This window comes from Lucilia cuprina, chromosome 4 (genome assembly GCF_022045245.1).
Source record: "Lucilia cuprina isolate Lc7/37 chromosome 4, ASM2204524v1, whole genome shotgun sequence".
NCBI classification, from domain to species: domain Eukaryota; kingdom Metazoa; phylum Arthropoda; class Insecta; order Diptera; family Calliphoridae; genus Lucilia; species Lucilia cuprina.
In genome coordinates, this window is record NC_060952.1 from 21551237 (window position 1) to 21578992 (window position 27756).

Consider the following 27756-nt stretch of genomic DNA (forward strand, 5'->3'; position numbering starts at 1 on the left):
ATGCAAAACGAAAATTAAATTAAAAACGATAAAGTACATAAAAAGGAATTATTACAATTTACATAGGAAACAAAAACAAAATGTTAATTAAATTAAGTTATATTGACTAAGCAAATCGGGAAGATAACTCAGCAAACATACATATATATAAAGGTACATCTTAATAATTATATTTTTAGATATATTTTATATTTAAGATAGTTGAAGAGCAAATACTAAAGATTTTTTTAGCCTTTTTAAAATTGTTAAAACTAGTTCTGGTTTTAACTCACAAAGAACTATTAACTTAACTACACAAATTTCCATTATAATGTTTGCTGGGTTATAGATATGTTTATTTTAATATAAAAAAATATAAACATACATACATAAAACATACACACTACATTCATCCACATATGTAAGTACATTAAATAAACTCTAAAAGTTTATTAAGGACTTAAAACAAAAAATAAAATAAAAATATTGTAAAAAACAAGGATACGACTAATTGATTAATTGAGTGTAAGTAAAGTGGTGGGTGTTGGCTTAATGTGGGAGTTTATCATCTATGTACTATGTATATATGTATGTATTGTACATCCATAAGTTATTTTTTAACTAAATATGAAAGTTTTGCTATGCAGTTGTAGCTGATTTACAAATGAGATTGATTGGAAATATGAGTAAAAATGTCAATATTTACTTTACATACTACAATGTTACATACAAATTTTTATGAAAAATGCCTAAAGGAAACAAACATCAGTTTTTTTTTTAAGAGACCCAATACAAATAATTGAAATATGTATTCCAAATATATTGCGTCTACACCCTTCTTAAATGGGTTAAGAATAACTTGCTTAGTCGGTTATGCTTTATCTGTCCGTCTGCGTGTAAATGTAAACCTTGTGCGCACTCTAGATGTTGCAATTTCCAAGATATTTTCATGAAATTTAGAACATAATTTTCACTTGAACGAAAAGTATTAATTATGGTTGAATTCACTAATTCACATAGCCCTCATATAACCGTACCCCCGAAAAGTTTTTTGTAGCATATAATTCTCTACAAGAATCGATACAACTCCATACCCCCGAAAAGAAATTTGAGTTATAAATAAACCTAAATGATACTGTCGATTTTCGAAATCATGAATGTTAAATGCCCAGTAAAAAAGGAACATCAAAAGAAGCGAAAAAGAAATATAATTTTCTCCATGGAAGTACTGAACAAGACCTGAAGAAGTTATGATTTTAACACAGACTTGTCAGAGGGATTTTCAAGACCTGAAGAAGTTATGATTTTAACACAGGCTTGTCAGAGGGATTTTCACCAGAATTCATTCTCAGGAAGTACTTTTTATGTTCTATTTTGGAAGTTATTAAAAAGTGAAATTGTAGTATTATAGAATACAACTAATTTGACTTAAATAATATTAGCATTAATAAATAAATGACATGCATTTATCAATTAACTCCAAAATAAAAGTGATTTATTTAAAAAAAATGATTATTTTCGCTTCTTCGGAAATCAATAAACATCACTTCCATAGAAGGTAAAAAAAATTCACTTAGTGTTACTTTTGAAGTGGTGATAAATGTTATTATTTTGAAGTAATTCGTTTTATTTTTGCTGGGTAGATTATATATATTTATTTGGATTAGTTTTGAGCCAGTCCTAGTCCATTAAGGAATACTCGAAACAGTCTCAATTTTTACCGACATTATAGTGATGTCATTGTTTATAAGTAAATTTTGGCCATTAATTCATTCTCTAAAGGGGACTTTGTATGGGTAATAAGGTCAAATGATGCCCGATCATAAAGAAAAACAGCAGTATCAATTAGATTTGTATAAAACCGAGTTTTGGCGATTTTTGAAGTGATACAAGAACTTGTAACTTATTTATAAGCCCAAAAGACCTATTCGCAGGATACTATTGTAAGGGAGATATACATAATTATAAACCGATTTTAAGCATTTTCCGATTCGAATACTATATGGACCAATATATTGGGTTTAACAAACATCAGCACCACTGTAGTGGTCGGTGTAGGATATTAAAATGTAAACTTTTGCAATATTATTATTTTCTTTTTCAAATTTTCTTCCGTTTGAAAGAAATTCAAAAGTTGGGTCACTTAACATGAAATTTCCCCTATGCCCAGGATAAAACTTTACTTAGACGGTAAGCTGGCAGGTAATCTTAAAGCAATGTGGAACTACTTACTTTTGGGGTAAATAACAAATTATTTTTTGTTCGACGAGGTTCAAAGAATAATTGGTTACAAATGTGTTTACCCGATTCTTGCTTGAGATAATTCAAAAAAAGAAAAAAAATCTTATTGATAACGACCACTTATTACCAGGTAATGTATTAAGTAATTACATTATTACATTAAAAAAACATCCTGTAAAATTAATACTAAACATATTTTAACAATAAAATTTTTTAAAATAAAAACATCATTAAAAATTACATAAAAATGTCTATCTGAAAATAAAGTCATTTTCTAAGTGTTTACTAAATTTTAATTTTTACAAGTAAAATTCACTTAACATTTTTTTAAAACAATACAAAATAGAAACGAAAATACAATAAATTCTGTTTCAATGTTTTAGATTGAAGGAAATGATTTAGCTTTTTGATTAAAGTTTTTTTTTTTTTTTTTTGTGGGAGTAAATGGAAGGTTAAAGGAAATGATTGACACATTATTCTGACACAACAAACATGCCATGTAGTACATAATGTTTTCTAAAACATAGTAGAAGAAGAATAAGAGATTTTGAAGTAGAACAAGAAATAGCAGAAGTAAATACAAAAATAGGAAGTGGGTTACAAAAGAAAAAAAAAAATAGATTTATTTTTTTGGATTTTTGAAATGAATGTCATGTTTTATTGTTGATGTAATTTATTTGTAAAGGAGGAAGGGGGTTTTACTCACAAATCAAAAATTGTATTGAACTCTTTTACTCACATTTTTACCAATCAAACAAGCATAATAGAGATATTCAGTTATATATGTATATTATTATTATTATTTTGTTGTTGTTATAAAATACATAAAATATAAACAAAAATACGAAAAAAAGAAAAAAAATTATGTATTTAAAAGTAATAATATAATAGTATAAAGTAATATGTAGTTTTGCAATAAAATAGTTTTTATTTTTTATAATTGTTCATAGTTTTAAATCAAAATAAAGAAGAGGTATTTGCAGAAAATATGAACAAAAATATTAATGGGATTTTTTTTTCAAAATTATTACCCATAATAAGTTAGTGTATGTTCGGTTAGTTGTTGATTTTTAATTCGTTAATAATTTTGTTATATAAAAATATTATATTGTTGGGTGCATTCTAAAAGGAATATTTTAAAAAAAATCAAATATTTATATATGTATTTACAAATCAGATGTGGTAAAATAATTAAAATGTTAATAATTAATGTTTAGCTGGCAAATGTTTAAAGTTATGTCATGAAATTAAAAATAACTTAAACAAAAATAAAACAAGTAATTACTTTTAGCATTACTCAGTAGTGGTTAGCTACCCTTAAGAAAGTTAAATAAGTCTATTTCAAAATAACAACTGAACTGAACAAATTCCTTCCTTAGTGTTTAAATTTTGACAATCATTGTAAAAGAAAAACAACTCCATGAATTAAAATGTCATTGGGAAAAACTTTTGGTTTAAGAAAATTATCTAGTGATTATCACAGCATTCTTCTTTATTTGCTTAACGGATCCTTAAATGGATTTATATAATATTTATACTACTTCGAGTTACACATTGATATTATGTCCATCAAATGTTTAGAACATTTTGGTACAATTCTTGAAAGAATAAAAAAAGCTTTTCTCTTAATGAACAATATAATTTGGTATACCTTATGAGTAATGGATAGAATCAAAAACAGTTAAATTCCCAAGAATTGATCGAACAAGCTGGGAATAATTAACTCTTGAAATATGTAATCAATTACTTGGTAATGACTTGTACTTATTTAATAGCTTACTTTTCAATGATTTACATTTTTAAGACACAAGAAGTCCCTGGTACTATTTGCTTAGTTTAGGTGGTTAGGAAAATGTTTCTACATAAAATCTGAAGAAATTAACTTGTGTGCTCTTTTTTTTAAGAAAATGTCTGATCATCAAATTCCTAAGAATTTTCAAATCAGTATTTGTAAGGCATGTTATATCTGAAATCCACTCTCTCTGCATGCTATGCATTCGTCCAATAGCTGTGCCATTAATTCTATGTGTTCTCTCAAAAAACATACCATCATACTAACATCCGACGTTTTCATTTTGCGGAATTCTTCTCTGGTTAAATACCTCTAGCCCTTTTCCCTTTAAAGCTATAATATTCTATCTGGGATAAGTGTTTAAAAGGTTAAGACATATTCTGTGTCTGGTATAAAATTGAGCACATCCGATGATTGCGTATAGCCGTCCAAAATCCCAGTACCCAGTTAAAAAAATGAAATACTTCCTAAAGAATAAAATTTATTCTTTACAGATTTTTTACCTTCTGTGGAAGTGATGCTTATTGACTTCCAAAGAAGTAAAAAGAATCCAATTTTTGAAGGTATATTTTTTAACGGAAATTTTGGAATAAAATCAATTTTATTTTTGAGTTTTATTGATAAATGCGTGTAGTTTATTTATTTATGTTAATATTATTTAAGTCCGATTAGTTGTATTCTCTAATACTACAATTTCACTTCCTAATAACTTTCAAAAAAGAACATAAAAATTACTTTCTGAGAATGACTTTAGATATAGTGAATTTGGAATCAAATAAAAGGACATCCCTCCTATTATAAGACTATAAAAAAGTCATAAATTCTTCAGGTCTTTTTCAGTATTTCCATGGACTTAATTCTACTTCTTTTTTGCTTCTTTGGAAGTTATTTTTGTTGGCTATATAATGATCCTTGGTTAATGAAGTATTCATGGCACCAGGATTTACTTAGTAAACGTTGAAAAATGTGACTTTCCTATGAAAAGACAGACTGTTTACTTAACTACCTTTTTGTAATCGAGCGTGATAAATGCTTATTTAACTCCCTATTTGTAAGCAAGCGTAGTGAGTACTTGCATTCTTCGGTAATGAGTTAAAATACCAATGAATAAGTAATGCAAAGTGTTTTTTGTACTAAGGCATACTAATTCTCTCTTAATCATGGCGTATTTTTCTCGTATTTTTATATATTAATACGCCTTGTTTGATAGGTAGTCCTAAAAATTTGTGGTCTATAGGACATTGTACTGTACTAGAGGATATAAACCAAGGATAGATATTTGAAAATATATTTTCTTATTCATATGTATTTCTTGTTATTGTAAGAACTTATTTAATAGGTCCAAGTATATACGATTTAAGTATAGTGTAATGTTAATAGATGCTGAGCTATTTCATGAACTAAGTCTCTAAATTAAAATCTTATTCACAAAATTACTTCTACCACCAAATGTAAATAATAACAAGTATTAATAATTCAATATTACAATTCCACTTTCAAAGTACTACACCTAAATAAAAATCAACATAATCCATTAGCGTTAAGCTAATCCATTTAATTCTTAGATACATTAATAATTATAAATTATTTTAATTACAATCTTCTACATCCATGACATTGTATTCGTAGAACTTGTAAAACAATCTCGATTAATTGAATTATTGATGTGTAAACGTGAGTAAGTAGTTCTCACATAAAAAAGACTCCGTCTTCTGGCCTTGGAGAACAAAACAAATACTTTATCTAATGAATATCATTGGGGGACCATAAAGCAAACATGCCGTAGACATTAAATGCATTATTTTTGTAGGTGGAAGGACATGGCTGAGTTTTTAATTGAAGTGGCTAAACAAACAAGCTTTTTACTTAGTTATGTCCACCTTTTGTACCTATTCATTATATTACTAGTCGGTTTAAAAGGAATAAAAGCAGACCTTTAGAATCTAAACATGTATGGGTTTACATTAAAGTACAGGGTAATGCAACTGCAGAAGTTATTTTATTTTGTTGAAATTAAAAGTGAATTAAATTTATTTGAATTCTGCACCATATAATAACAGGATACCTAAGAAACCTCAGTTAACTCTTTCACGTATACGGGACACCGCTGTTCCAAGATTATCTTCCAAAGAAAAATACGTTATTTTTTAGAATTTGATGTTACAACATGCCTAATAGGATAATCCTTTGAAAACACTTTTCACATTTTTCATCAAAAATGATCATCGATATACGTCAAAATAAAATGTGTGGTGAAGTCAAATCCATAAAAAGTCCAGCGCTTTAGTTTTGTGAGTGAAAGGTTTAACTAAAGTTGAACTAAAAAAACATTTTCTAATGAAAAAATCTTTTGACATCTATTGACTATATGACAGCTTCAAAAGGTAGCCTTTTGAGCAGCATCATTTATACATACATACCTAAATACGTATGTACATTAAAAAATGCATTAAAAGGAATAATAAAAACTACAAAGGATGTTTATGTAACTCGTTCCAGAATTTATTCAACAAACCAACCAACCAACTACAAAGACTGAATATGAAAAAAACTGCATTAATAATGCATTTATAAGGTAAATTGTAAAAAACACCAACAACCGCAACTAATAAAAAAAATTATAAAAAGAAAACAATATAAATGTAAATATTGTTGTCATATTGCACAATGATTCAATTAGTTTACGAATAATAATAAAAACAGTTATAATGTTCTTCAACATAATGTGGGGAAACCCATAGTGAAATAAACAAGATTTTAACTGTAATATGGGTACCATACCGTTTTCCATTTATTTTGCCTGTATACAGGATATTGAATAATTAAATAGTAACAAACCGCAGAAATATAACAAAAATTGAGGTTGTGTTTTTTTTTTAATAAAAACACAATAAAGAATGTAAATAAAGGTGGGAGATGAAGAGACAAAAATTATACTGTTAAAATACACTCTCTATGGGAACATGTGAAAATGTAAAGATTTTGATAATTGTTCGAAAAAAGTGGTTTTAATATTTGTTCGAAGTCTATAGTCGTCTAAATGGGTAAACCGATTTTCTGGACATTTTCACATTGTGTTCCTGTATGTCTGAAAGGAAAACTAGGCTACTAAATAACTATTAAAAGCGGTATATCTAGAAAACTGGTACAATTATAGTCCTCAAATTCTGCAAGAACAACTTTGACATCCATAACAATATTTTTTCAAAAATGGGCGGAATGGATATAGTGGGCGTGGCACGTTTCATATAAAGAAAATATTAAATCAGTATATCTCAAAAAAATTTAACATTAGTAACAATATAATTAATTAGAACAAAAAGTAGGCGGACTATTAACCAAATACCAAAATTCGTTTATCTATTAAACCATTAGAGATAAAAACTTAAAATTTTGCAAGAAGAACTATAACTTCCATGTAAACAGTTTGGGTAATAAATTGAAGGACTTCTAATGGGGGTAGCGGTGGAATTTAATACAAAAAATAATTTGAGAAACTAATAGAACTAGATACCTCAAATTTTGCACCAAGAGCTTTCATCTTAATCTAAACATTTTGTAAAAAACGACTTTCATTAGATGGATGGCTTGGAACACCCATATAAATTAAATAGAAAAATGTTTATATCTGAGAAATAATGGAAGCTAGAATCTTCAAATTTTCAATGAAGAAATTTATCATTCATGTTAACATTTAGTAACAAATGGAAGAACTTCAATTGGGGGATTGGAAACTGTTTAGGGTAGCGAAGCACACGGGGAATAGCTAATTAAATTGATAAATGAACATTTTTATCAAAGAAAAAATTTCTTAAAATGTTAAATCTTTAATGAGAAAATGTTTTAAACATTTTCTGTTGAAAAATATCTCTAAAGAGAAAGTTCAAATTTCTATAAAGAAAATTTTTCTTAAAAAAGAAATGAAAGTTTTCTGTAAGTTTTCTGTAATAGCTCAATTCACAATAGGTGTTGTATGGTTGTATCGTAGTATGTCGTAATTTTTTATTATTGATTTGTTTCAAAAAAATGTATTCAAAAAAATTTTTTTGACATACAAAGATACGACATCGATTGTGAATTGTACAAATATATTCAAAATAAGAGAAGAGTAAAGAGAAAATTCGTTTAAAAAAAATTCTATAAAGAAAATTATACGTTTTAGAAATTTAAGTTTTCCATTAAGACAAAATTTATTTAAATTTTTCTATTAAGAAATTTTCTTTAAAAAAGAATTATAGTTTTCTGTAAGGAATAAATTTATGAAAAATTATATTAAAAAAGAATAAACAGTTTTTCGAAAATTTTCTATAAAGAAAATTAAAAAAAAAAAAAAAGTTTTTTTAGGAGGAAATATTAATAAACATTTTCTGTAAAGAACGAATCCGTCGAAAAAATCCTACAAAGTGAAAGTTTTGTTTTCTATTAAAAAAATTAAGATTTTTTGTAAGAAATAAATTTATAGAAAATTATCTAAAAAGGGAACAAATTTGCAAAATTTATCGCAAAACATTTTCTATTAAAAGGAAATTTATTAAACATTTTCTGTAAAGAGCAAATTTGTTGCAAAACTTCTTTAAATAGAAAAAAGATGAAAATTTATAAGAAATTTATTATTAGCCTCCAATATCTCAATGTTTAGTTATATTTTATCGTAAGGTTGTGGAATAAAGAGAAAATTTCTCAAATAAATTTTATCTATAAAGAGTAAAATTTAATGAAATATTTTGATAAAGAGAGATTGAACAATTTCTATAAAAGAAAACAATTTCAAAAACAGATCTGCTAAGGATAAAATTTTCCATAAACAAGTATATTTTAATAATTTACATCTTTTCTTTAAAAAAATAATGACAAAATTTTCTATAACAAAATTTTAAAATAAATTTGCCAAAAATTGTTGAAAATGTTTCTCATAACAGAAAATTTTTTATAAAAAAGGATTATTTTTAAAAATTTAAAAACAAATTTAACACTTTCGAAATGTTAAATTTTTAGACCATAACTCTATTCTTCTTTGCTGATACTCATCTATTTTTTTTTTAAATATCTAACACGAGTATTGTTTCAATAATTAAAATTTTAATAAAATAAACTTTATATATTTTGTAATTACTCTAAATAAAAACAAAATAAATAATAATTAAGTAACTGAAACAAAATGTGTTGGTTTAATAACAAAAAATAAAATTCCAAAAAAAAATACAAATAAAACGTGAAACAGGATTGAATAAATAACGAAAGTGTCACTTTTATGTTTTATAACAATGTTATTGTTTTTGTTTTTTTTTTTGTTAGACTGAAATAAAAAATCTCTTACCATTTGATGGACCAGCATAGGCAATTATTAAAGCTGTCAGCAGGAGTGAACCCAATACAATGCCAGCCAGTAGGAGGGCACGTTTTTGTGAACAAACAGCGACACCATTGCGTGTTTGTCGGCCACCACTAGATTCACCACCTGTAACAAACAAAAAAAGTAAAATAAGGGATTTAATTTTTTATTCGTTTAATAAAATATGACAATATTTGTAATTAAAAATTTATGGAGAAAAAACAAGGGAAATATTTTTAGTTCAGCATTCCTTCAGTAAGTTGTTGTTTGGCATGAGTTATTGAGTACAATAAATTTAAATTGTTTTGGGAGTTATTAAATGTTATGAATATTTGCATAAATTCTAAGGTTTAGAGTGTAAAAGGGAAAAGTTGAAAAAAAACAATTAACCCTTATTTTTATGATGATGGTTGTGTAAATACTTAAGGAATTTAATTGTAAGGATTAAATTTTGAGTTTGTATAATTTACAATTATACAATATTTTATAGAAGTTTACAAAAAGTTTTATTAAAAATTTCTTACAAATATTTACTTTTTTATTGTACTTTTTCATATTAAAACTAAGAAAGGGAAGGCATTTAAATCTAATTTTATAAATTACCTGATAAAAAAGCACAATCATCCAAATCTGGATCATTTGTCATTTCGATACGTTCACGTCGCCAAACTTTTGAACCTCTCTGACCACCGCCAACGATCGAAATCTTAACGGGGCCACTACCACTTTGTCTTCCTGCCAATACGTTCGTTTACAATTTTTGCTTAAACGCGACAATTTTGTAACACTCTTATTGCAAACAATTTTAATTAATGTATGGAAAAAACTATATATTTATACAAAAATAATTATACATACACAGTTTTTATTGTTGTTGTTAAGATAAATTTTTTATCAAAATGCTTAGTTTAAATTTAAACCAACGCTTAACAAATATCTTTAATAGATTGTCATTTATAATCCCATCAATTGACGCATAAAGTAGCAATGGTTAAAAGTCAGCAAGAAAAATAAATTGAACTTTTATCAGTAGTCATCTACTAAATTGTTCCTTCTTACAGTTATTACTAAAGACGTTTCAAAACCACCACCAATAATCAAAAAACTCTTCGTAATTTATTCATGTAACGAAATCCCACCCTTCAATCCACATTTGATGTACGTTATTTTATTTGTACCTTAGAAAAAATCATAACATTATTTTTTTACACACCCTACACTAGAAAAAAATATGAGAGCTTTTATGGTCTCGGGTATTGTGAAGTCCTGGCGCGGATCCACGATGGGAAAAAGGGAAATTTTTAGTCTATAGTATAGTCTATAGTATGGTCTATAGTCTAGTCTATAGTCTAGTCTATAGTCTAGTCTATAGTCTAGTTTATAGTTTAGTCTATAGTTTAGTCTATAGTTTAGTCTATAGTTTAGTCTATAGTTTAGTCTATAGTTTAGTCTATAGTCTAGTCTATAGTCTAGTCTATAGTCTAGTCTATAGTCTAGTCTATAGTCTAGTCTATAGTCTAGTCTTTAGTCTAGTCTATAGTCTAGTCTATAGTCTAGTCTTTAGTCTAGTCTGTAGTCTAGTCTATAGCCTAGCCTATAGTCTAGTCTATAGTCCAATTTATAGTCCAGTCTATAGTCTAGTCCATAGTCTAGTCTATAGTCTAATCTATAGTCTAGTCTTTAGTTTAGTCTACAGTCTAGTCTATATTCTAGTCTATAGTCTAGTCTATAGTCTAGTCTATAGTCTAGTCTATAGTCTAGTCTATAGTCTAGTCTATAGTCTAGTCTATAGTCTAGTCTATAGTCTAGTTTATAGTCTAGTCTATAGTCTAGTCTATAGTCTAGTCTATAGTCTAGTCTATAGTCTAGTCTGTAGGCTAGTACATATATTGTCTAGTCTGTAGCTTGATCAAACGTTTTTGAGAATAATGATATACTTTAGCTGATCTATAGTATCATATAGTCGAACACAACCGACTACATATTATTACTTGTTTGCTTTTTTAATGTAGAACCATAGAAGAAAGTTGTACACAGTTTCATCCCCTTACTCAAAACTACGTTTATGGATATGATGCTATTTCAGCAGGGGTATTTTAAAGTTGTTAGTAGTGATGGTAGTTAGTAGACTTAAATTGTATTTAAGTTTATGTTTTCGTCTGCAGAACAGTTAGGGAGTATTTACTGTTATTGTTACTCCGGTTACAAGACAACAACATGCTTTCATAGAAAGTTGTTCTTATTTTTTATTTTTTGAAAATAGCATTATAAAGATAATAAAAATGAAATAAATAGTGGGGGAGTTGCAAAAAAAAAAACTATACCGGAACTGATGCCAAATATCTATGAAAAAAAGTGATTTTTACTTTACTTTTGAGTGTTAATTATGTGTAATTTTTCATACTTTTATTATACATTTTGTATTTATGTTCTGTATGTACATAGTTTGTCTCCCCTTTATACAAAAGTGGCAGACAATATTAATCAGAGATGTGGAATTATGAACGATTTGGAAATTTTCTATATTAAACAATTTAGAAAGCTTTTGCGTGATATATGTTTGGACATTATCGGTGTGTTATTAGCCGAAATAACTTTAACGGCCGATATCGTTAGTAACGCAAGTTATATACCTTTAGATATGCCGATATTAAATCAATTAAAAAAAGATTTATTTCTTCTTTCATCTCCATTCCTTTCTTCTAAAGAAAGTAATACAGTTTCATTAACTGCTGGGTATTACTTCTGGTAATTTCAAATACCATTATATCGATATAACGGCTTGATGTTAGTTCTACTAAGTAATATTTCCGTTGCATCATTTAATATATCGATTTACAATAATAAACCCGATTTCAACAAAAAAAGTTTACATTTTTTTTTAAATTTATTTTCCAGCAGATTTATGTTTGTCTGAGACCCCAGAGTCAGAGCCCCCTATAGAGTCCTTTTTAAATTAGAAAATTATATTCAAAATATCCATCTCTGCTTAAGTTAAATATTTATTTAAGTCATATAGCAGAGTAGTTTTAACTTTGATGTGAGTTTCTGTTTTGTGTTCATTTAATTAGGATATTAAAAATATTTATGAGCTTATACAATTCTATTTGGGCATAGTTAAGTGCCAAGTAAATAAAAGTTAAACCTTTTATACACAGTTCAAATCATAAAAATTGCACAAATCTAACATGTTCTTCTGATAAATTGTACATCATTGAATGAATAGAAGTGTAGCATATGAAAAGTTATATATTTTTTCAAAATGGATTAACTGAAGGGGTTATGAAAGAAGCATAAAGTTAACTTAAAACTCGTTTTCATGGTTAAAAATGTACGTAAGTACTGTCCCGGTACTGAAAACAATTGAACAATCCGTACTCAAATAAATACGGTGCAATGTCAGAACTGCTGGTTTCCTAAAAGCAAGTATACTTGCTTCAAGAACGAATAAGTTTAGTAAAAAAAAAACCATATTTTGGCCTTTTTTTGATCTAAGTGATCTTACAGTTTACTTATTTTGAAAACTTTCGGTTCGATGTAATATAAAATAAATACTTGATTAAATATAAAAATAAGATTGTTTTACAAATTAAAATTATTGATTTAATCTCAAAATGGTCATGATTTAAGCTCTAATTGTACTTGATTTTAAAATTTAGAAAATTTTAGAAAAATATTTAATAAAAAATTTGGAAATCTGTAGCGTACGAACAAAGCTTAGATATATGGACACACAGACGGACGAGAGCTTAATTGACTGAAAAAGTGATTCTGATCCGATTGGTATGTTTATACATCAACAGTAACACATAAAAAGTTATTTTCGGATGGTTCAGTTGTATGGAGGCTAGGTGAAATATTAGAATGATTTTAAAAATTTTCAATCGTCTTGAACCTTTGAAAGTTAATGCAATTTTACATTTAATTAGAAAACCCTAAATATATCGATACAAACAATAAAAAATTTCAAAATTTTCCACGTAATACAAAACTAAATATAACACTTAACAAACCTTGATAATGACATTTTATTTATTGAAACAAATGTACTTCAAATGTGTCTACTTCAATTACTTGTGAACAAGAAAAATCCCCCATTTATGAAATTAGTAATTACACTGAATGAGAAGCAGTAAATTAATTATGCGTAAATTGTTTCCAAAACAGTCATGCACACAGACACATGTACATAATGTACATATGTTTGAATAAATGCAACACATACATACATTTATATTAATGTCAAAGTCAAAAGGATAATAAATATAAATGTTATTGTCTAACGTACGAGAATCAAAATGACAACAAAAACGGCATTTTAAAAAAAGACCTGAAGAATCCTTAGACTTAGATGTATATATGTATGTGTAGAAGTAAATCTATGTACGTTCATACACGTACACTAGATAAAAACAAAGGCGGGAAAAAGTTGACAAAAAAAATGAAAGGAATATGAAAAAATTAAGCACACACACATAAAATAATAATAAAAACAAACAAAGCAAATACATATTTAGTATAAAAAACTAAATAAAAAGCATATGTTTAGGCGCCTAATTGAAATATTAAGAAAATTTATAGAGAGTCCCTAAAGGAGAGCAGCTACACTCTCTAACTAACTACGACAAAAGGTATATACAATTTGGAGAGTTTTACAAATCCAAACACCAGACAGAGAAAAATCTTAATTATCAAGTAAAAGAGTATACATCATCATAAAAAAAGAGCACAACTTAAGAGTGTCAAAATTAAAGAAACAGAATTTTAGTCAACAAACGAAAAATTATAGTCAAAACAAAAACTGAAATATGTAGCTAAACGAAAAAATTCTGTGTGTTCTTTTGAGTTGTTAGAAAAAGTTATGAAAATCCTATAAAAGCATAGAAAAAGATAAAAATGAAGAAAAAAACGGAAATGTATAAAATAAAAGAAACTGAAATAAATGTAAGTCACATACCAAAGAATACACGACATAAGGTAACGTATAGATATGAATATGGATGGACGGACGGACGAACGAACAAAAGAATATTCATGCATAGAATTGCTCATCCCTTAAAAGGGAAAGAAGCAGAAGCAACCATAGAAAAGCAAAATAAATGGAAATGAGGAAACCCCTCTACTTAACACATTACTGTCAGCAAAACCGCCTTAGGCTTGAAATCCCATTACATTTCATTTATTTATTTACAACCTTTTCTATTTTGTTGTTCCATTACTCTAGTTTTTTCATTTTCATTTTATTTTTGTCACAATTTTTCATTTCTTAATGTTGTATTTAATTTATGAAATGTTACAACTCTTTGTAATAAAAGCAAATCATCGTCAACAAAATTGTATTACAAAAAAGATACTTAAAACTTTTTAGTACTTTGTGTTGCGTTTTGCATTTTTGTATATATGTATATATAAGTATGTGTTTATTTGTGTATGTATATATGTCAATAGTGTAATTTCCAATGAATCTTTTTTCTTTCCTATATGACTTTACGTAGGCGATCTGATAAGTATTTAATATCATATAATATTCCTCACATATTCTAATAAAATATTTGAGGTATAGGTGTCGTATAAGTAATATATATTTCTAGATTCTTATATGAGAAGAAACTGATTCAGAGCAAATGTTCCAAAATAGGAAAAACTTAGAAACTAGAACTAGAACTGAACTGAACTAGAACTGAACTAGAACTGAACTAGAACTGCACTAGAACTGAACTAGAACTGAACTAGAACTGAACTAGAACTGAACTAGAACTGAACTAGAACTGAACTAGAACTGAACTAGAACTGAACTAGAACTGAACTAGAACTGAACTAGAACTGAACTAGAACTGAACTAGACCTGAACTAGAACAGAACTGAACTAGAACTGAACTAGACCTGAACGAGCTATTGATTTTAACACTTGTGGCATTTTAACATTATGGTTTTTCCAAAAATATTAGTTTTATAAAGCTTTCTGTAGTTATTTAAAAATCCACGTATAATAAATGTCCTACAAAAAAAACTTTTTCGACGACCTACGCTCCTACATTTCCTTATAAAAAACTTCACTTTTTCCTTTTTTACTCCTTGTTAAATAAAAACTTTTCATTGCAACTAATCTAGTCCAAAAGCAAAACAATTAATATTGCCCTTTCGTGTTCAAAACAGACGAGAGCGAGGAGCAGGCGAAGCAGGCAAACGGAAATATAGGCTAAGGAAACGTAAAAATAAACGTGAAATAGTTACTAATTGGAAGAAAAACTTTTCACCTTTAACATAAAATGAAAGCAACAACAACAATAAAATACATAAGAATAATACGATATGGTTATATTTGACAAGTTTTTCCTATTTTAGTTTGTATGTATAATTATTCGGTATTTAGAACAAAGTTCAATAAATTACTTTAAATCAATTTAATCAAATTTTGAAGTTGTTTTCTTAAAAAAGTTTAGTTATAAAAAACACTTTTCACTTTTTTTGTATATTATTTTATTTTAGGGGTGGTATTTTTCACAAGATTTTCTTTAATTTTTTTCTTTTCAGCTGAAAACTTTTTACTTTTTGGGTTTTTTATTTAATAAAGACACTATTTATTAACAATATTTACAAGATTTCGTATTTTATTCAAAATAAACTTTTGTATAAAAATTTAATTTATATTATTTTTTCTTTTACAATTCATGCACTTTTCTTATTCTTTATTTGCTTTATAATATTTTGGGGTACACTTTTGACTAATAGAAAATGAAAAAAAATCAACTGTTTTCGGTTTCCTAGTTAAATAACGGTATCTTTAGTTAGCAGTTATTTTCTTGTGGACTTGCGTTTCCCAACTGGATGCTGCTCGCAACTTTGCCAAACATTGTACTCAATAGTATAGTTAGAACGCTGCTGCTACGTTGACGTTGTTGTTGTTGTTTTCATTTTCACTGTTGCCTTCCTTTCAATTTCCAACCCCCTCTTCGCATACATACACACTTCCCTTGTATCTATAAAATAACTTTACGTTTCGTCGAAGAAACTTTCTTATTTTTCAGTTTGTTTTCTATATATTTCCCAATGTTTTATACGATATTTATACCGCATGTTATTTTTTATTTAGTTTAAATTTATCGGTTTATCTGCGATAACTAGCGCATGCGATATTGGAAAGCGTATGCCACGACTAAAAAAAAAACAACAACATCAAACAACATGTGTATTTTAATCAAAATAAAATATAAAAATATTTACTCTACACGAACTTTTATCCCGTTTACATTGTATCTCATCATAATGACGATGATTTGATTATAATTATCTCAAACGTTAATAACATTTCTCTTAAGAGAACTTCTCTTATACTATCTCATTAAATTACTCTATATATGTAACGTTAAAGTTACTAACACAAACTAACTAGCAAGAACCATCATCATCTGTGTGGGAAAAAGGCGGAAATGCCATTTTAGCTTTTTTGGTGCGAGAGTTTTAGCGTGTTTTTTTTAGGAAATTAAAACGGAATCAATTAAACACTCAGTTAAAATTTTTAACACTGTTCTTAAGTAGAATGTAGCGTGTGGAATCAAGAATCATGTCAAGATAAATTTTGGCCGACTTTATATACCCGATGGAGTGTTATAAGTTTATAAGTCCACATACGTCCGAAACCTAAACAGTGGATCAATAATACAATAACCATAGTTCTATCACACATTTTCTAGAGGCGAAGGCTCAAAGGAGGGCAAGTTCGATATGTAAAATTTTTTAACGAAAAAAAATTAAATTAAATCCAGCTCCATTCCGAATTTGACCAATTTTTAACAAAACTTGTTCTTAAATCTCTATGTTGGGATAAGAAAACGGGAAACAGTTTTGGAAACCCAAATATGTTCCTTTATTTATTACCAAAGTCCCCAATGAAAAATTCCAAAAACTCTATTTTTGGGATTTTAGCTAAAATGTTTGAGAATTCTTGTATTTTTTTTTTTAACAAGTTTTTCTTATACTTTAATGTTAAGAATAAATAATTTTAATTATTTTTTGCATTATTGACATTAAGTTGTAAAGTCTTAAAATAAAATTTAAGTGATTTTTAACATCAATGAAACATTTCCCCTAAAAGTTGGCAATACTAACTAACCACAAACTTGTTTATATTTTCTGTGCGTTTTATTTCGTGTATATCAATGATTTACTTGTATTTTGGTTGTTGGATTTTGTTTCTTTCCTCGTTTTGTTTCCTTTTTCTAATGCCGCCTTCACACTTTTTATCCTTAAAAATATTATCACCTACAACATCCCCCAAACGAACAACAGCACTTGGTCATACACACGCACCACAATTTCCTTTTCTAGTTTTCTTAATGCTTCAATACCCTCTCTTCACATTTTCTTCTTTTATTCCTTTATTTGTTTATTTATTATGAAAACACAGAGAAAAAGTGGTTGGTAATTTTTTTTACCTTTATTTTGTTACATTCTTTGCTATGAGTTGTTATTGTTGTTGTTTTATTATTATTATTAGTTGTATTAGTATAGATTCCGACTTTTCCGACGCACTATTTGGAACAAAACATACTTTAGGTGTCATGTGTAAGGGTAGCCGTGTGAGTGCAAATGTTTGTGTATGCGTATACAAACTTTGTATTCTCTTCTATAACGAAATGTTTTATTTACAATTATTTATCAAGTGTTGCTAGCCGGTATTTTTATATTATCATTCACAACATGTGTCCCTGTCAGTTTAATTTTTAATAGCTCCCCCCAACTCCTCACAACATCTCTACCTCTCATTCTCACCACCACAAGCAAGTTTTTGTGTGTTTAGTTGGTGAAAAATAGGTTTGATTCAATTTAAGTTTTTAAGGGATGCTGATGCCTTAAAGCAGGCAACATTTTAGACTAGAAACAATTTTTTTAGGAAATGATTTTTGAGAGCGTGTAAGTGAGGGAATCCCCCCATTAAAATCTGTCTAGCATTAAAACCATTAAATCTGCACTGTGAGAAATAGAATTGTGTTTTTTTGGTAGGGGATGTTTTGTAGTATACTTTGATTTGTGATTCGATTTATTGAAACGTTTTTTTTTTTTTGTTTTAAGTTAATTGTTAGATATTCCTTTTTAAACGTGTATTTTTCAAAGGTAGAGTCATCTCAAGGTTAAGAAGTTTAACTTAACTATGTATCCTTAAAAAGCCTTTAAACACTATAAATAAATAGCCGTTAATGGAAAACGGAAATACGTTGTTATAGAAAAATAAAAAGTTGTTACGCAGTTACATTTTTTTGGAATATTCTGGCAATTCAAATAGAGTGTTAACTGACAGGTTTTAAAGTATATTTAAGGTTTAACTAGTAACATGTTTCGTAAATTTAAAGAGAATGTCGAAGTGCTTTACGGGAGTACCTGGCATGTTGCCCTATCTCACTGGGTGAGTAAAAAGTAAACTACTCACCACTGCCCCTCTGTGTATCTTACACACAGGTTGCAATTTTTGTACATGGATTGAGCTGGTTCATGTACTAGCACTTTGCTCGAGTACTTGAATCTAGTCTAATCTCTGACCATTGCTGCCCCGTTGCTTAACTTCCGAGATTCTATAAAATAATCAGAAGCTTTGTTCTTACTCACAGGGACACACTGTGGTAATTCTGACACAAACCCAGCACACATCTCATTCATACGAAACATTTCTTATAGGTAGACGGGTAAGGTGGATTGACAGTCAGGCAGCTCTTAAAGCTCTACAATGTAACATGTTACATTCTAGCTTGCTAACTAGGTGCAAAAGGGAAAATTTAAAAACTCTACCAACCGATCCTGGCATAATAGGTTGGATTTCAGGGTTTCTATGGCACTATGGCTGAAATGAAACCCAAAAGCAATCAAAATACTATTCGGAGTGGACAGAAAGAGTATGGAGCCTTAATAGGGGTAAATATTGGGGCGCAATTTGGGCCTTTGGGCGTTATTGGGTAGTCAACATGAAGAAATTTTGTAGGTTATGTAAGGACGAGGAGAAACTGAAAAAAGTAAGGCATATCTTATGCAGTTGTCCCAGAGAACAGAGAATAAAATGCCTAGGAAGAAGATTCCACGATGAACTGGGAGCAGGATGGGTAGAAGGATGTGACTTAGGCGACATTTTGGGTTTCATTAGGTGAATACCTTAGTTATTCGTATAACGGACAATGGAGATTTCCCAACCTTTTGTAATCCATTATAGTGGGAAATTCTAACTCTTCTTATATCTTCTCTTTCTTACTTTTCTGTCATCTCTCATATTTTCTTGTTTTTTATAATCACAATGAACTCTTTGGTTCTCTGAGCGGATGTATAGCTTAGTATTCAACCTTTTTAAACAAAACTAAGATCCATCAAATATTTGACGAAAAAGGCGCAACCACAATTTGAACTGATGTCGTCAAAGGTGTTTGTGCAAATAAATAAATATTTAAAGAAAATCAATATCAAAATGACACTTTTGATAGAATTATATTTAGATTTGGATACCGGAGATATCTGCGAAAATTGATATACAGGCAAAATTTTCTATATGAATATTTTTCTGTTAAAAATATATGTATATATGTTCTTTACTATTCTATAAGTTAATATTCTACTGTAAATACATAAGTATGTAAAGAAAATATTTTATTTAAATAAAATTAACTCACTGGAAATTGTTTGAGGCTGAAAGAAACGATCACACCAGACGCATAATAGCGGCACTAAAATAATAAATTTATAGAATTAGTTAAAATAACGATTTTTTTCAAAGCATTGAATAAAGCGAATGGTTTCGAATGTGATTTACCGATTTTTTAATGAATTTGAGTTTTCAAAATGAGAATTTTACTAATTATTTTTTTTTTTTACGAAATCATTGAATAAATAAGTCCTATATGTATATGTACTAGATATAAGCAAAGATCATTTATAAAATTCATTAAAATTTTTTAAATAAAATACTTTTTTTGTATTTACCCAAACAAAATTAAACATTAATACTAAATTATTATTGAAAATCAGCAACATTGGTTCTTATATAAATTCAATTTAAAAACTTTTATATTGAAAAAATCCTCTTACCACACACTTCCTTTTCAATAGCAATCCCAACAAATAGCTTTAAGGATAACAACTAAAAGTTTTGAAACTATAACAATAGCAACTAACAAGTATGTGAACATTTGCAACATACAATCAGGAAACTTTTTGTTATTTTTTCTCCCGCTGCCATTTTATTTTAAACATTCAAAGTTGACACACGTTCATCAGTGTTATAATTACTCAATATTACCCAAGTGATAAGTAATGAACGATGAAGTATTTGTGTTAAAAAGTAAAATATATATAGAGAAAAAAAAAAACAAATAAAATATGTAACAAATGAAGTGGCAAGAGTGTAGTATGATGGCGCTTTCATTTGCTATTAACCAAAGGGGAATTCAAGTGATGTTTTCGCTTATTTGTTGGACAATGTAACCGCAATAATAAAATAAGACTTGCAACACATTTGTTAAACGTCAACGATATGGTGAACAAACTAAAAACAAGGCAAAAACAACAACACAAATACTAATAATATATGTATTCACAAAAAAAAACAACCAAAATACAATGGAAATGTGAATGAAATGTCTGAACAGTTTTTATCCTGAAGGAAGTTTGCAAAAAAAAACCGAAAACAAAACTTTGGGGTGATAAATTGAATTCACCATTTCATAGAAATGAAAAAAAAGCTAAAAATAAATGTCCAGAAGGCTGGTTAGTCAAAATGAAACAAGAGGGTGATTTATATATGTTTTATTATATGATTTACAGGAACGTATTCTAAAAACTTACATCTAAACGAAAAGGTATAAGACACTAACAATAGCCCCCTTTTATCTACGCCTTTTTTTTGTTAGTAGTTGCAAAAAGGATAATAATAAACCAATGATATGTACATGCATGTATGTATTATAGCCGGACTACGGTCTACATGTGTTGCTTGTAAACTACACCACAAAATTGTTTGTTTACTTCGTAAAACTTTTGGCAAAAATTGCTTCAATAAATAAATTTAACGATTACAACAAACTGAATTAAAAAAGTTTTCACTGAGAAAACTGACTAAATGATTGGGAAAGAGCGTTGAAATCTACCCAACATTCAAGCTGGTAATTCACCAATTTTACTCAATTGTTTACATAGGTGTCACCGATTAAAAGTGTTTAATATAAAAAGATCTATCTATCTATTTATTTATTTATCTATCTATCTATATATCTATCTATCTATCTATCTATCTATCTATCTATCTATCTATCTATCTATCTATTTATCTATCTATCTATCTATCTATCTATCTATCTATCTATCTATCTATCTATCTATCTATCTATCTATCTATCTATCTATCTAGCTATCTATCTTTCTATCTATCTATCTATCTATCTATCTATCTATCTATCTATCTATCTATCTATCTATCTATCTATCTATCTATCTATCTATCTATCTATCTATCTATCTATCTATCTATCTATCTATCTATCTATTTATCTATCTATATATCTATCTATCTATCTATCTATCTATCTATCTATCTATCTATCTATCTATCTATCTATCTATCTATCTATCTGTCTTACTTATGGCCTGATAGCACTTTCTGGGATCGAGAGAAGTGTTTCTGTCAAAGGCTTAAAACGCGGACCTCGTGCCATTAGTATTAAATAAAACAGAAGTGATAACTTCCTCAAATCACAGAAATGAGCGAAATCACAAATCACAGAATGAGTAATGGTTGAAAAAAGGAAGAGGACATGTTTTACTCAAATAGATCGATTTTCAATGATCATAAAAAATAAAAGTGATTAAGAATCTACTTACGATTTAGAAACTAACTAAGGAAATGGACTAATTACTACCGAATAAAGTTTTTTTGAATTTAAAAATCCACTTCCTAATAGAAAATGCTAAGAAGTGATTAAGTATTATTAACTACTATTATACCACATACTGTAAAAACAATAATACCGATTCTCCTATTATCTTATGACAAAATACAAACATACAACATTTAAACAATGCCTACAAAATTGTTTGGTCGTGACAAAGAAAAAAAATTGGCATTTATAAAGATTTCATTGTTTTTAACACAATTTTATGCACTCATTAAGTACTCGTGATGTGCGAGTAGTTCTTATGTTGCCCCACCATTGAAATGTTTCCAAACTTTTTGTTGGCCTACAGCTACAAACAAAACCTCAGAGCTAAAACCAACGTGTGGTCTTATTTCGGAATAAATGTGTGACTAAATGTTGAGACTGACTTAACTCGTTCGTTAGATTAAATTTAATCAGAACGTACGTGCTTCACACGTATTTTCAGCATGTCCGTCAAGTCAGGCAGGATGGCAGTCAGTTGTCTGTTTATTTTGAAAGTGTTAAATAGAAAACTGGCTATAAAACTTTTGTAAGATATGTGACTAAAACTAATGAAATTGATGTAATTTATTAGCTATTTTAAGGTTTATAAATATAATCGGGAGAATCAATTTCTTAACTAATTAAATTGGAGTGGTTACAGCACACATTTTCTATTAAAAAATCGATTTTGATAGGAAAAAAAAACTAAAATCGGCTGCATTTTCTTATATAAAAGTCCAAATGAGAAAATATCAAAAATCTGTGTAAATTTAAAATTTTTTATTAAAAATTAAAAATTGATTAATTAAATTGGTGATTAAAATAGTCTGCTATTGTATCTTTAAAATTATTTCATAAATGAATTCAAAGCTTTATCATCAAAGTGACTATTAAAATGGCAACGATTGAATAAACGAAGGATAATAATACTATATGTTTAAAATAGAACACCGATACATTGACTCTTTGTAAAACAACTGAGATTTGGTACATGTTGTTTTTATGTATGTATAATTATATTTCAATATTTATGTGAATGAGTGGGTGTCAAAGATGGATATGCCAAAGGCAGTTTAATTTTTCCTCAAGTATGTATTTGTTTTATACAAAGTCCCTAACTATGATATGTATTTATACAGTACTAATATAAATAGCAAAAGAGTACCATTATAATGTAATACAAACATCGATTTATTTTATGTCAATGCTTAAGTTAAGATACTATATACTTACACATGTTTAAGGATGTTAAAGCAACATACTTAGATATTTCGATATACATACATGGGTATTTATAAGTATTAACTTAATAGTTAGCAAACACTTAAAAACTAATCAGAAAACTGTCGATAACACTTGTATTTACCATCTTATTGTTTTTTTGTTTTTTTGCAAAAAATATTGTTATATCTCAATGTTATGAGTTAGAATGAACTAAATAGTTAAACTTTAAAGAGATTTTTTTGAGGCAGAAAGGATTTAAAACCAGAAGAAAAATGCTGTTAACCTTATTATTATTTGTTATTTATATTAAAAACTGAACTGGAACTGAAATAGAACTGAGCTAGAACTAAACTAGAACTAAACTAGAACTGAACTAGAACTGAACTAGAACTGAACTAGAACTGAACTAGAACTGAACTAGAACTGAACTAGAACTGAACTAGAACTGAACTAGAACTGAACTAGAACTGAACTAGAACTGAACTAGAACTGAACTAGAACTGAACTAGAACTGAACTAGAACTGAACTAGAACTGAACTAGAACTGAACTAGAACTGAACTAAAACTAAACCAGAACTAGAACTGAACTAGAACTAAACAAGAACTGTACTATATGCAGTTTATATAACAATTTAAAATACTGTAATATTAAATGAATAATGTACAAAAATAGATCACTCCCTCACTCATTTAACACATTGCAAATAAAAAAGTTATACATTTTATTGTATTTCACTTTAAATCCCATCGAGTTTTTAAGAAAATAAACAAATTGACCCAGTAGGCTGCGAAATAAAATTTATCTTTCCTTTTATACTCCAGAGAAACAATGGTGTACAATAAAATACCATGGCACTTGAGCCGAAGTATAAGGAAATGAAAAGAAACTTAATAAATAAATAATGAAAAAATGTGATTTAAAAGTAAAAAATGAATGATATGATATGATGCAACAAATGAAAGTGTTGAATGTTTAATACACATACATATGTATACTACTACTAATGGAATTTGAAAACGGGTTTAAAAAATGCAAATAAATAAAAGTAATGTACACTAAGTGCAATTTTAATAAATGGATGGCATGTGTTTAGAAATATATGTATGTTTATTTGCTCTTGTGTGTGTAAGAATGTATGAATGTAAAAGAGTGAGTGAGTATGTAAATAAGTGTATGAGTTAGTGAGTTTATAATAAAATCTATGTTATCCTGCCAAGAACAAACACTCTTTAAGTGACTTCAGCTTTAAGTGGCGTTTTAAGTACCGCCAACTTTACTCTGCTACCATTTGAAACAACAAAAAAATATCACTTCCATTTACTTTTCCCCTTGCATCTCTCTGTGTGTTATAGTAGAATAGAACAAATAAACAAAAAAATGAAATTCATCATCTATGTCACTGTACTGCCAGTCACTTTGAATAAAAAAAATGAAACTTAGTCCTATGTAGGACTTGCCACCAACATTACTCAGGAGCTGCTGGTGAAGGTGGAGGTGGTGTCGAGGACAGTTAGTGTTGGTAGGGATTCATGGTAAAATAAACATGTGAAATGAAAGTGAAGGTGCAAATATGTGTTTTTAGGTCATCACTAGGTACTCATATAATGAAAATTGTGGTGAAACAACAGCAACTGCGTCAGCTGCAACTGCAACATCCACAACAACTGGAAAACTGTGAAACAGTTACTGAGTAAATAAATGTATACAAAAAAAATCAACTGAATATAATTCAGAAATTATCAACATCCTTGTGGCATGATAAAGGCAACAAACAAAACAGGAATACGGATGCAGGAGTCGAGAAGCAATGAGGAAGACAACATTTTATGCTGAAAAACAAAAACAGAAAATTCTAAAATGAAATGAATATAGAACAAGTGCTGGAAGGTAGAAATATTTATTGTATGGAGAAAAGGAACCCACATTCTACGAAGTTTCAGTAGGAGAGTGAGTGTATTATGTGCCACATGATGGCATGATGATAAAGTAAAATGTAATGTTTGTTGCTGTTGTTGTTGTTTTTTTATATGAAAAGCCACTTGAAATTGTTTCAACAAATATTATAACAAAAACGGAAGGATGCCAACAACTCGGTAGTGGTAGCAGCTTAGTTACATACCTACTAACTTAACTAAAACAAAAACCAGCAACAATAGTTAAAATTATACTCATACTTATTATAACTGCAATATGTTGCATTCTCAAGTCTTTTATTTTTACATTTGGCATCACATGTAATTAAATCGAAACAAATAAATGCACAACTCTTGTAATAATTTTTGCACAATTTGTGTTATTACAGTCGAGTGACACAACATTCCCAACATCCATAAATTATACTTTATTTGAAAAAATCACAGTGGATGTGTGCCCTTAATTTCTTTTAATAAATATATGGCAACAAGAAGCATATACATATACATATATATAAAGGAACTATATTATTTTATAAAATCGTTTCTTAAAAAATATGATATGCAGCGTATCTTACACTCTTAATAAATAAAAATACTACTAGAGCTGGGTTAGATCTAGAGCAGAACTGAACTAGAACTGAACTAGAACTAGAAATGAACTAGAACTGAACCAGAACTGAACTAGAACTGAACTAGAACTGAACTAGAACTGAACTAGAACTGAACTAGAACTGAACTAGAACTGAACTAGAACTGAACTAGAACTGAACTAGAACTGAACTAGAACTGAACTAGAACTGAACTAGAACTGAACTAGAACTGAACTAGAACTGAACTAGAACTGAACTAGAACTGAACTAGAACTGAACTAGAACTGAACTAGAACTAAGCTAGAACTAAACTGGAACTGAACTAGAACTTAACTAGAACTGAACTAGAACTGAACTAGAACTGAACTAGAACTAAACTGAATCTAAAAAAATACTGATAGGCCACTCTCGGGAATGTTGTGCGCTTCTTTTCATGGAATAAAAAATGGCCGTTGGTAAAAAAAATTGTAAAGTATGTTTGTCCACTCGGAATACTGCCCATCATTCTAAATTCAGCATTACTTATTTAAGGAAATTTCTGGTCCTGTTCTCATCAGGGTCAACAAATAGAAAATGTGTTGTTCCACCCACCGTTTCATAATTCCAAGAGAACTTATGGGATTCTACCACCCATATTTTTAATGTTTACCTTTTTTAAATGTAGAAATTTAACTTTATTTAAACAAATATGTTTTCATTAATTGCATTCCCAACATATTACATACTATAGTCATATATATATTAGAAAACTCTACTCACACCTTCATAAATAACATTAAGGTAGTTTAAGTCATAATAAAAACGCTTATAAAGAAGGGGAAAATTTTTCCACTCAATTGAAAACGACAAATCAGTTTTTGTATTCGTGCTGTTAGCAAAAAAAAATATTATAGAAGAGAACAGATTCATAATTGGTAGACCGTGCTTAAGAGCACTTTGTTTCATTTTACAAAATCGAATGCTGATGCCGTTGTTGTTTTAATGTAAAAAGGCCCACTTGAATAAAACCGACTAATTAAAAATGAAATGTAATCGACCGTCATACAAGTGTAATTGGTTGTTGGTTTTGTTGCTATGATGTTGTTAATTGCCAATATTCACATACACGAACAAACAGTTTTCTGGTCTGAAGTCTGAAAATTAGAAGAGTAAGAGGACAATACAATCATAAAATCAAATCATAATGACCTTTGACTTGTTTAAAACACTTCTATACACGCCATTAATATTATCACCCCTCGTCGCTCCTAAAAATATAAATTTATAGCAGTAAAAGGTGAATGAACGAATTCACAATTAAATATGTGGCATGAAATTAAAACATTTGTTTCACAAATTTACTCTCGCTCTCTTTTGCACACGCATATATATAATCCTATACATTCTCATAAATAATCAGGATAATTATAATTTCAAACAGTTTTTGTCGTAATTATATTGCGCAATTTGTGACATACAATTTGTTTGTCATAATTCATATAAGTGCGAATGTGAGTGTGTTTAAATGTAGACGAATGACTTTTGGCATATGTTTTTCTTCCACACGTCAACATGTATAAGTTTACCTTATTGTACCCATTTAAAGTCATTTGAATTTTAAGAAAAATCTAGCACACTTTTGAGGTGATCAGCAGAGGTTGCACAGTGGTAAGAGAGAGAAAAAGGTTGAATTCTATTTTAGCTCTAGTTAAGTTCTAGTTCAGTTCTAGTTCAGTTCTAGTTCAGTTCTAGTTCAGTTCTAATTCAGTTCTAGTTCAGTTCTAGTTCAGTTCTAGTTCAGTTCTAGTTCA

At 28.4% G+C, this 27756-nt stretch overlaps 1 protein-coding gene across 6 annotated transcripts in view; it reads right to left on the bottom strand.

Annotated features, from left to right (window-relative positions):
- The window catches only part of LOC111684713 (endoplasmic reticulum aminopeptidase 2), a 53664-nt gene that overhangs the window by 6036 nt on the left and 19872 nt on the right, over window positions 1–27756 (bottom strand). For 3 of the 6 annotated variants that reach the window (XM_046948952.1, XM_046948949.1, XM_046948950.1), the window contains exons 4-5: window positions 19994–20047; window positions 9330–9470 (exon numbers count right to left, since the gene is read on the bottom strand). In XM_046948952.1, coding sequence (XP_046804908.1) covers window positions 9330–9470; window positions 19994–20047 — 195 coding nt within the window. Of the gene's footprint in view, window positions 1–9329; window positions 9471–9947; window positions 10171–15737; window positions 15797–19993; window positions 20048–27756 lie in introns of those variants that run through there. The other 3 variants (XM_046948954.1, XM_023446931.2, XM_046948953.1) reach the window with 3 other exon arrangements.